General features: G+C 30.6%; 1 protein-coding gene across 1 annotated transcript; it reads left to right on the top strand.

Moving 5' to 3' along the window:
* Window positions 1–4184: 4184 nt before the first annotated feature.
* On the top strand, window positions 4185–7587 carry P153DRAFT_355070 (uncharacterized protein; the record flags this gene model as incomplete). The annotated part of the gene is made up of 15 exons (XM_033666547.1): window positions 4185–4197; window positions 4639–4703; window positions 4764–5064; window positions 5134–5207; window positions 5551–5555; window positions 5825–5834; window positions 6003–6183; window positions 6529–6548; window positions 6910–6919; window positions 6971–6997; window positions 7112–7130; window positions 7326–7343; window positions 7431–7453; window positions 7499–7514; window positions 7575–7587. The coding sequence occupies 15 exons, from the start codon at window positions 4185–4187 to the stop codon at window positions 7585–7587; spliced, it is 795 nt and encodes a 264-aa protein (XP_033525625.1).
* Between the last annotated feature and the right edge of the window lie 4672 nt (window positions 7588–12259).

Genomic DNA, 12259 nt, shown 5'->3' with positions numbered 1-12259 from the left:
CTAGCTTAAGCTAAAGAAAAAGAGATAGAAGGTAATACTAGTTATATATTCTACCTTAGCTAGTAGTAAAAATTAAGTAGCTATATAGAGGCTAACAATGCGCTTCTTTCTATATAATAAAATATAACTCTTTTATTTTTAAGTATTACTACCTATCTGCTAACTCTAACATGCTAGTAGGCTTAGAAGACTAGTAGGAGAACTAGTCTAGAAGTAGAGGTAGTTAATACGTAGTTACTAGTAAGTGTTTTTAGTAACTATACACTAACTACGCCTACTAGTAGGCTTAGAAGACTAGTAGGAGAACTAGTCTAGAAGTAGAGGTAGTTAATACGTAGTTACTAGTAAGCGTTTCTAGTAACTATATACTAACTATATAATTACTTAATCTTATATATTATCTACCTATCTAAATAAACCTATATACTTTCTAAATAGTATATTAAACTGTTTTATTTACCTATAACTTAGTCTAACTTCTTTTGTAATGTCTTTATTAGAATATTACTAGTTTTATAAGAGTATTAATATCTAGATCTATATAGATTTTAAAGAATATAAGATAACCTTAAAGTTACTTCTTTAAATATTATTCTTTATATAATATAATAACTATATTAGACAAAGCTCTAGTAGGATTATTTTATACTAACCTCTAAACTAGAGGATTAAATTATAATAGTTTATTAATTATTAATTAACTTTAAATATTACTTATAATACTCTAAAAGCCTAGATTACAATCTTCTTATTATTAACTATATATTATAAGTCTATAATTAATAGTAATATAGTTATATAGTAGTATTTCTTTCTTAACTATTATAACTTATCTTTTAACTTATATCTATTTGTTAATATTCTTTGTTTGTTTTATAAACTATAATAAATAAACTAAGGTAGATAATTAAAAGCTAATTTACTAATTTAAGCGTTACTTAGTAGACTATACCTGTATATAATAAGTTTATATAACTTTCTGCGTCCTCTTTTTATTTTCCTTATTATTACTATTTAAACTATAGCTAACCTGTCTCTATTTACTATTATAGAGAAAGCTTCTCTCCTTGCTTTGTCTTTATACTACTCTATATTAATAGCAGATTTCTTTAGAAGTATAAATAGTATTACTCTATAAAGTTAAAGGGTTAGTCTAGCCCTAAGTTTTATACTAGTTACTTACTATTATCTTCTAGACCTAGCTCTCCTTATCCTTAACTCTTTATTCTTTTTAAGAGGGCTCTTTCTTTTTAGACTAGTTAGATAATAATTCCTCTAGTAACTACTTAGGCTCTAACTAGTCTTAACTAGAAGAGTCTAATATTAATGTTAATCTTATATACTAGAGTAATAGTATAGATAGAAATGCTAATTCTCCTATCTCTATAACTAAGGATAACTACGAAAGATAATAATATATAGAATAAAGAATTCTATAATTATAACTTTAGTATAAGAGTAGCTAACCTAAGTCTTTACTAGTAGCATTTTTAAGTTCTTATAGATAGAGACCTTTCTCTATAACTACTATACTTTAAATAAGCTCTCCTAGTTTAACTTATAAAGATTAGCAATATATACCTCTACTAATGCAATAAATACTAAGCTATAGGCCTTCTAGAACTTTGCTAGCCTAACGCAAAAAATAGTTCTAAGCTAGGAATTATTCTACTCCTTAGTAACGCTGTACTTTAACCTAAAGGAGGTAAATAACTATAACTCTACAGTTAGGTACGCCTTCTTAAGGATAAGTCTAGATAAATAAGAGTTATAAGGCTTCTTTAAGCCTACTAAAGCTAGTTCCTTCCTAAGTATATATTCCTCCTTAAATACCTATAAGATCTACGCTAGATCCTAGAAGTAGTTATAGTTTACCTAGGCAAAGATTACCTTTCTTAGATCTTAGCTCTATTTTATATCTAGCTAATAACTAGTTTAGCCCTAAGCTATCTTTGCAATTAGTAAAGTATCCTAATATATATACTATAAGTAGTTAGTTAGCTATCTACTATTTCTTTAGAGTATTTACTAATATACTATTATAGAAGGAGATTGCTCTTATTTAATTAGAGGTTAATCTTATATTTATAGGTAGTATAGACTTACTAGGATATAAGAGTATATAGATACTAGTAATACACTGTCTTATACATAAGCTGTACTAAGAAACTTAGAAATATCTCCTAGATAGATATAATAGCCTAGACAGTATAAATAGCTATAGGGCCTATATATTTAAGGTTATTCTTTCTATCTAGAAAATTACTTACTTAACAGCTACTAGGCTGCAGCGTTTACTAAAGGATAGACTATATACTTAGAAATCTCTCTACATAAGCGCAACTAAATTCCTTATAGACTAGAATACTCTAAGGATTATAAGACTCTTCTAGCATAACTTTTCTATAAGGATAAACTTCTATATATTTAGTAACCTTATCCTAGCTATTCTTTACCTCTAGTGCCTAGGCCTATCCTAAATCTGTTAAACTACTATAGTATTTAAAGATAATAATAAGGCTATAGCTGTATAGGCCTTTCTTCCTACTCTTTCTAAGTAATTAAGGCATCTAGAGTTAATTATAAATAATTATATACGTAGTACTGCGTTTAGCTCTCTAGAACTACTTCCTAAGGTAGGCTAGTAAGCTATACACGTATTTAATATTATAAGACAGATATAGATAGAGATTAGTGTAGTAGTAAACTTATAGATAAGAGAAGTTACTAGCCTCCTTTCTGTCTTAGAAAAGGTAATCTTAATAAGAGAAAGCTCTAAAGCTAATCTACCTATGTATACCCTTTAGAATAATATTAAGTATGCCTACTCTAGTAGTAATACGTAGATACGTTAATATATAAATACCTAGAGAGTAGTCTATACTATTAGCTTTATATATAGACTAAATAAAAAATAATAAAAAGCCTTTAATAAGGTAGCTCTTAATCTATATAGAGTTATAACCTTATCTCTTAATAGTGCTGTTATTAAAGAGGAGGATTTACTATAGTATTTTATTTATTATTATAGCTATTACTTTTACGTTTAGGCTACCCTAGAGCTTTTTCTTAAGCTAGAATTCTAGTTTAAAAAGTAAAGTTCTCTTAGGGCTGTCTCTATAACAGCTACTATTAATAACCCTAAGGTAGAGATAATAAGAAGGCTTCTGCTACTCCTAAGCCTACAGAAGTTCTCTCTTAAGGAGGTTACTAGATTTCTATATCTTATAAAATAGGCGCCTTAATTTAGGAGGATATATAATAGAATCCTATAGCTACTCTAGTGTATACTTTTCTTATTATAAGTATATATTATATACTAGTATAAGAATAGAAATCTCTTTAAAAAATTATATAAATAGAGCTAATATCTATACACCTTATAATAGGATTTATGTAGCTAATTAGCCTATCTAAACTTACATAGGCTATACATTATTTCTTAGCTTTAACTCCTTTCTAGCTACTTTAAAGTAATAAGAGTAATATAATATTATTTAGTAAGATACTAGTAATCTACGCCTTCTTCTAACCTTCTTTAAAACTATATATAAAATACTAACTACTTTAGGTTTAAGGTAGTATATTCCTTCTATTAATTCCTTAGTAAGTAAGATAAGAGGATAACATATTATATTACCTTACTTATTAAATAGAGCTATAGCCCTACTCCTACCTAAATTCTAAATTCCCTTAATAACCTACCTTTTTCTAATAAGATTAATAGTTTACTATAACTTCTACTTACTTTCTATTTATCTATACCTTTTACTATAACTTCTTTAACCTAGCTTTGTAGCCTAGTTATAACCCTCTATAAAGTTAATTAGAACTATATTAGCTACTTTGCCTATACTTCTCTCTACTTAGATAAATAATATAATACTAAGTTTATAATATACTAGTTCTACTTTACTAAGCTAGTAGAATACTATAGCCTCTCTTTACTAGCCTATAGTAACTAGCTGTTTATAGCCTATAATCTAGAACTAGCACTATAGTAGATCTGCTAGTATAGCTAGCTTAATAAGCTTCTTTTTACTCTAAAGTAATACCTTCTAGAAGAAGTATTCTTTAATAACTAAGTTACCTCTCTTAGAACTCTACTAAGGCTAATCTACCTTAGTAAGGTAGTAATAGTTAATAACTCTAGATATAGAAGCTTACCTTACTCTTACTAGACTATGTCTAATATAGGTAAATTAGTTAAGATTATAAGTACCTCTTTAGCATTTAATAATAAGCAGCTGCCTACTACCCTCTAGCGTAGTATAGTAAGAGTTATTATTAAAATAAATCTAAAGATACCTATAAAAGAAGAAGCTAGTAAAGAAAGTAGTAATAAGGATACTAATACAGAGGGTAAAGATAATAACAAGGCTATTATAGTAATAGGACAAAGTTAGATTATAAAATATACACTACCTCTAGAATTAGAAGTAGAGAAAAAGAAGATAGAGAAGTAGGTAAAGTAGATAGAAGAGTAGGTAGAAGAGTAGAGAAAGGAGATAGAAGAGTAGAGAGAGAAGATAAAAGAGCAGAAAGAAGAGATAAAAGAGCTAGAAGAGAAGAAATTAAAAGAGTAGCTCTCTAGAGTAATAACTACTATTCTAGATAAAACTACTATATAATAAGAAGAAAAAGTAGTAAGAGAAAAGAAAGAAGAGGAAGAAGAGGAAGAAGAGGAAGAAAAGGAAAATATAGTAGTAGATATCTCTACTATAGAGGAAGAAGATAGTTAAGAAGTTACTACTATTAAGTAGAAAGTTATTATAGTTAAGAAAGAGGCTAAGGCTAAAGTAGCTACAGAAGTAGCTATAGTTAAGAAAGAAGTAGCTATAGAAGTTATTATAGAAGTAGCTGTAGTAAAGAAAGAAGTAGCTGCAGAAGTAGCTATAGAAGTAGCTATAGTAAAGAAAGAAGTAGCTATAAAAGTAGCTATAGAAGTAGCTACTATTAAGAAAGAAAAGAAAGAGGAGAAAGAGGTTATAGAGGTTACTACTAAAGTTATAGAAGTTACTACTAAGGTTACTATAGTTAAGGCAGAGATACCTACTAGAAAGCGTTAGTATATAGATTCTCTTAATACTACCTATCCTAAGTAAAACTAAGGCTAGCTAGAATTATAAGTAGGGTTAGGCTCTAGTAGTTTTAGTAATTTACTACTACTACCTATACGCGTAAAGCTGCTAGATCCTGTAAAGAAAGTATAAGCCTAGCTACGCAGCTTTATTACTCTATAGGCTCTGTAGCAGATCTTATATATATAAGACTACGCCTGTAAGGACTCTAGAAGCTATATATAAGCCTTATAAAGAAAGTAGAATAAAGCTTCTTCTTCTTCTAGTTCTTCTAAAGTATTAGATAAGTTCTGTGCCTACCTTAACTATATTACTAGCGTAGTTAATAAGAGTATAGCCTAGGTATACTTCTAGACCTTTATTACCTATATAAAGCTAGTTAAGATAGAAATAACTCTCTAGAATTTTATAAAACAAAGTATAAAAGATATAGAGCCTTAGTAACCTAGTAACTCTAACTATAATATAGCTAAGGTATGTTATATAAAGTAGAAGTATAGCCTAGGTAACTATAACAAAAGCTCTGCCTACTATAAAGCTCTAGGCTAGTTTTAAAAGCATGTCTAAGAAGCCTACTTCTAGTCTTAGCTATTATAGTAGGGCTATTACCTAATTATTCTTGTACTTACTACCTACCTTAGCTTCTCTAAGCTTAGGAAGACTCTTAGTTCCTACTTTAGTACCCTAGGCTATAGGAAGCTAATTATAGTCTCTTTTATAGAACTATATCTATTCTTACACAGCCTATTTAAGGTAATAAAAGAGAGTATTAATAAGTTCTTGCTTAGAGGTAATAGGGGCTTAAAGCTTATATTTATATACGTATACTTGCTATAAGATAAGTATATAGCCTAGAAGAGCTTTAGTGTAATAGTAGCTAGTAACCTAGATAAGAAGATTAAAACTATCTAGATTATATAGAAGAAGCCTACTAGTAAGCTAGAGGAGCCTACTAGTAAGCTAGAAGAGTTAGCTAGTAAACTAGAGAAGTTAGCTAGTAAGCTAGAGAAGTTAGCTAGTAAGCTAGAGGAGTTAGCTAATAAGCTAGAGAAGTTAGCTAGTAAGCTAGAGAAGTTAGCTAGTAAGCTAAAGAAGTTAGCTAGTAAGCTAAAGAAGCTTCTTACTTCTGTAAGAGAACCTAAGAAGCCTTCTATAGAATCTAACAGAAGATACTCTTTTAATAGCCTAAGAGACTTTTTCTATAGGTCTTTTAGAGCCTCTTTCTATAGGTCTTCTAGAGCGTTTAGAAAGAGACTCTTTAAAGAGTCTTAACAAGAACCTTTATAGAAATTATTATAAAGAACTACTAGAAAATTATTTAGAAGATAGTCTAGAGTTTAGTATTAGAGAATAATATTAGCACTTAGAGTATCTATAATATATATCCTAGTTCTTATTAATTTCTAATACTGTGTTTACTCTAAGAGCCTATACTTTACTTTACTAGTAACTATAGTAAACTATAAAGTAGGTACTAAGAGCTTACTTAATAGGCGTAATAGGAGAAGTAGATAATTTCTATCTACTATATAAACTATCTCTTCTACACTCTTTTCTTACACTATTCTACCTATCTTCTTTCTACTAACTTATACCTCCTAGCTCTACACTATTTTTGCTGTTATTTAACTATCTAACTAGAGTTACTATTACTATGCCTTTTTCTAAAAGAAAGGCAGAGAATAGCCTAGAGAACTTAATACACATAAGATATTAAGCTATACGCAGCTAGAATTGCTGTAAAAGAAGAGAGAGAAATCTTATATTTAGGTTCTAGATTCTACCTAGCTTTACTCTCTCTATACTACTATTATTACTACTACTCTAGGTGCTACAGCGTAAGAATAGCCTCCTTAGTAACTAGTAAGATAAATCTTTCTTTTCTTTAGGCCTATTTCTAGAAAGCTATACCTCTAGTACGCCTATATATAAAGTATACCTAATAGGAAGAGTATATATAACGCTGCCTAGAGAAGAATAGCTAAATTTACTATATCTAATACCTACGCTAGCTGCACTAAACTCTATAGATATAGAAGAGCTAGGCCTGTACGTATTTAAGCCTAATACAGAAGTAGAAGGATCTAATATAGGCTGCCTAGATAATAGATAGCTAGATCTGCCTATAGTAGAGAAGGTAGAGAGTAGCCTAGGTAATAGTAATAGCTCTAGCCTATACTCTCCTTTAGCAGACAGCGTAGAAATCCTAAGTAGAATAAGTTAGCCTACTAGTTTACTTAATAGAAGAGAGCTACCTCCTAGGTAAAGAGAAGTAATAAATACTCTTAGTACTATATTCTTGTTCTATTATTATATATATAGTAAGTTTCTATACTACCTTCTTCCTAGCTCTATACTTATACATTTATATAGTAAGTAGCTAGTTAAACATTGCTACTAACGCACTAGGAGTATAGACACTAGTATAGGTTAGTAAGTAGATTAAAAGCCTAATCCTAGTAGAGCTAAAAGATAAGAACAATATACCTATAGCTACTCTAGCTAGATTCTCTCTATTTAATAAAACTATGTAATTAAGCTAGTCTTTACCTTTCTAGCTCTTTAAGTAGATCTAGTAAGATAAGCTGCTTACTAGCTATAGGATACTTAGCTCTAGACAGGTACTACTAAAACTAAGCCTAGAGAAGTTAGAGTAGGTGTCCTAGGCTTCTTAGTAACTTATAGTACAGAGAGGTGCTCTTAAGTAGTAGTTTAATATAGATAGTGTAACCTTTAGAATAAGAAGCCTTACTATCTACTAGACAGCTTTTTATATATATTAGTATCTAAACTACCTATAGTCTATCTAGTAAGATTAAAAGGTAAAGATAGCTAACTAGAAGGCCTCTATATACTATATAAAGTATATTACGCTTAGATACAGTGTCTTTTTAGCTAGCTATAACTTTACTACTTACCTATTCTTTTCCTACTACCTATTTATTAAGAGTAAGAGCTACTAAGACGCTGTTAGCTACCTAGATAATAAGTTACTAGAAAGACTATTTAACTAGGCTATCTATCTAGCCCTATATAAAGAGGTAAGAATAAATATTACGTAGTACTATTCTACTAACTTCTAAAACGTACGCGTAAGAGTACACATTAAGGCAGAGATAGAGTAAGAGGTAGGTAATACTACTAGTATTATATTAGCTAACCTAATTATAGAGAAGGACCTAGATAGGCTCTAGGTAAATATTTAGCAGCGCTACTCTACTATTATAGGTACCTATAATAGCTAGGAGAACGTCTTTTATAAGCTGTAGCTTATTATCTAGGCCTATAATATTAAGCTTTAAGGTACCTACTCTGTATTACAGCTACAGACCTTCTACGCATTTAACTAGATAATAAACACTATATTCTATATAGAGCGCCTAGGCTACGTAGATTAGCGCTACTACTAGGTAGATTTTGCTTAAGAGGTAATTGCTAGCTAGCTTAGCTACACTATCTTAAGAAAGCTAGCCTATCTCTATAAGTAGGTTAGAGATAGCCTATAGAAGCTAGAGTAGCCTAAGAACTATACTACTACCTATCCTATAGGAGAGTTGTAGAATATAGGTACTCTTACTATTAAGCTATATAAGCAGTCTAACTTATATACTAGTAAGATAGTAGATATTAAGGCCTATAATATTAATAAGGAGCAGTTTATAGTACCTATTAAGAACTACCTCTCCTTTAGAAAATAGGCTCTAGAAGGACTTAGCCTTCTTAACTCTAGGCTGTAAGAGTAGTATTAACAGAGGATAGAGAGGAACTATATAGATAGAGTAAGCCTCTAGCGCCTAGTATCTATATATAAAAGTATAAAGTGCTAGGTCTAGAGTATACTCTTTAGATCTAGCTAAGCTAGGTGCTCTTATAGCGTATAGAAAGAGTACTGTATTACTTATAAGTTATTTACAGCCTATATCTATAGTATAGCGCTACTAGCAGTGCTCTTAGACAGCCTAGGCCTACACTAAGAAGTAGATATAGAGTAAGAGTAGAGAGAGGCTAGGCTAGAAGACTAGCGTAGGAGTAAGTAAGGCATAGCAGAAAAGAAAGACCTAATACTAATAACCTACCTTCTCTTCTAGATTCTTAATATAGAGGAGCTTAATTACTTCTAGATAGTAGATATAAACTACTAGCTAGCTTACCTAGAGTCTATTATTAAGGTTACTACTAAGTATACGCTAGGCTCTAAGGCGTCTAGTATACTAGACGTAGATAAGAACTAACATAGTACTCTTACCTTAGCTATACTATATCTTCTTAACACTAGTCTAGAATACTACACTATAAATAGAAGTATATAGTAGGGTATTCCTAGAAAGTAGAGGAAGAAGAAGAGGCAGTAAGGGTAGTTTAGTAGCTAAGATACTAAGAAGCTTAAGGAAGGCCTTAATATAAAGTAGGTTATTAAGCAGTGTAGTATAATATAGCTACTACTCTACAGTACCTCTAGCTATAGGCTACTTCTTACTAGCTAGACTAGCCTACTATAGATCTACTTATACCTATAGCAGCTACTAGCTGTTAGCAATACTAGCCTATAAGATATATTTTAATAGAAGAATATTTCCTTTAAGGCTAGCTCTAACTTTAACCTCTAACTCTAGGCACTAGGCTAGTATATTAATAGTTTTACCTAGAAGAGTAACCTACGCAATACCTTTCTATAGTATAAGATCTACTAAGCTACTACAGAAGCCTACGTTAAGAAATATAACTAGTAGATATAGATAGTCTTATAGGAGTAATAGGAGAACTACGTTTATATTACCTCTAGGTTAGCCTTGCTATGCTTTTTCCCTAGTAACTTTAAAAGCTTTATTACCTGCACTAGAGGTAGTAAGAACCTAGTAAATAGATTTATCTACCTAGGCTATAGCTAGATTACCTCTATCTTTACTTCTATATTGCTAATGTGTATAGTAGCTGTTTAGTTATAAATAGGTAAGGCTTAGCAGTTCTTCTAGTATAGCTCTAGCCTATAGCAGGACTATATCTGCTCTCTTTTTATCTAGGAGCCTAGCTAGTTTTAGTACGTAAAAGGCCTCTTCTTTTACTTACTCTACGTTAGTTTCTAGTAGATTATTAGATACTAGTTTAGAAACTATAAACTAGAGCCTAGCTAACTCTCTAAGTTTAAGGCCTTCTTCTGCTCCTAGGCTTCTAAGCTTATATTTATTACTATACAGTATAACTTTAATAAGCTAACCCTACTCTATAACCTACCTATAAAGGAGTAAGGGCAGTCTAAGTAGCTCTCTATACTAGAATAAACCTAGTTTATCTACCCTACTATAGATCCTAGCATAGTTAATATTATACTATATAATAACTAGCTACGCAAGAGAGTAGAGTAAATAGAGCTAGATAGAGCACTTCTAGAGAAAGAATACAGCGCCTTTTTTACCTTTCTCTAGGCCTATCTAAATCTACCTATATATAAGAAATAGGTAGCTAAGAAGAGAAGAGGCTATATAGACCTTACTTCTACTATTAAGCATATCCTCTTTATATATAGGCAATAGCTAAAGCACGTAGAGGCCTTAGAGATAATAGGTATATAGCTTTAGGAAGACTATATAGCACTAGCTACTCTAAACTCTAACCTATTAGATATAAAGGATAAAGCGTAGAAGGGTATAGGTAGCTGTAAGGAACTCTACTCTATACTACTTAGCCTATTACTCTAGTTTCTCTACTAGTAATAGAGGTTAAGATCTATAGAGTAGACTCTTATATTTATAGAGGCGTATTAGCTACCTAGCACTTTTATATCTAGTATATTATATTTTTATATCTAGCGTGTTACATTTCTAAATATACTGTATATACTATATACAGCCTTATTTTACTTAGTATAATTCTATAATATTCTAAGTAAGATATCTAGTATGTTACTATACATTATAATCTAATTATAAACTATTTTTTTAGTATTGTCTAGGATATTATTTATTTATAGTGTCTTAGGTATAGGGCTTCTAGAGAGTATAACTATACTACTTTCTTCTTCTCTCTAAGAGCTACCTTCTATCTAGCGTTCTACTATAGTAATAGCTAGTTAAGAGTAAGTATAAGCACTCCTCTTTATATAGGGCCTATTATAGATACCTAGGCTTTTAAGAGTACCTATAATATCTCTCTACTTCTAGCCTCTTTTAACTTTAACCTATAGACTAGGTTTTTAAAACTTATAGAATAGGTAGGTAATTAAGTCTAGGTATAAGTAGCAGCTAGTAACTCTATTATAATTAACCTAGCTATTCTTACCTACTATAGTAGTAAGTAAAAGAGGTTATATACTAATACTATAGGCCTATTTAAGGTAGAGCGTATAGAGTAGGCAGCTAGCGTAACGTTAGTAGGTACCTAGAGAGAGTAAAAGGTAATAGTAAAAATAGTTAGCCTAGTTACCTCCTACCTTACTAACGCTGTAGCTGCTATATTAATGCCTAGTATAGAGAGAGTAGAAGAAGTAAAAGTTAGTAAGTAATATATAGTTATAGTAGTAAGAGACTAGAGTATAGTCTAGATCTTTAACTCTATATTTAACTCTGTAAAGTATAGGGACTATTAGTAGAGGCTAGGCGCTATTCTAGGAACTAGTATAGTAGGGCTCCTTATACAGTAATAGCCTAGAATATTAGAAGTCTACATCTAAGAGCTACTAGAGGGCCTCTACTACAACTAGCTCTATTATATAGGCTAAAGTATATAGTAGGTAGAAGCTATTATTACCTAGGTAGTAAGCTTTCTATTCTATTTAACTCCTAGTAGTAGGCAGTAGTATTGTGTGCAGAAGAGCTAGAGTTAGTAATAGGCCTATTCTCTAGGTAGAGGTATGCTTTAGTAGTATTATATTTCTTCTTTAGTATAACAGATTAGGAAAATCTAAGGCTAGAGATAGAAAGAGGCAGTATTGTTTAGCTTATAGAAAAAAAATTAGAGATTTCTAGCAACTGTAATATACTAAAAAATTAAAGTAATAGCGTAGTAGGTAGATATACTATGTAAAGGCTAGTCCTAGCAGCGTATAGAGAGGGTAAAGTTAGTAGCGTTATTATACACAGAGTAGGCAGCTAAGCAGGCTATATATAATATATAAAAGAGTAAAAAGAAGTATATAAAGCTAATTAAGATCTAGTTACTAGATATTAGAAAACTATCTAGTA

The sequence above is a fragment of the Dothidotthia symphoricarpi genome (assembly GCF_010015815.1).
Source record: "Dothidotthia symphoricarpi CBS 119687 unplaced genomic scaffold P153scaffold_6, whole genome shotgun sequence".
Classification (NCBI taxonomy): Eukaryota; Fungi; Ascomycota; class Dothideomycetes; order Pleosporales; family Dothidotthiaceae; genus Dothidotthia; species Dothidotthia symphoricarpi.
This window is presented reverse-complemented; position numbering and strand designations above follow the sequence as displayed.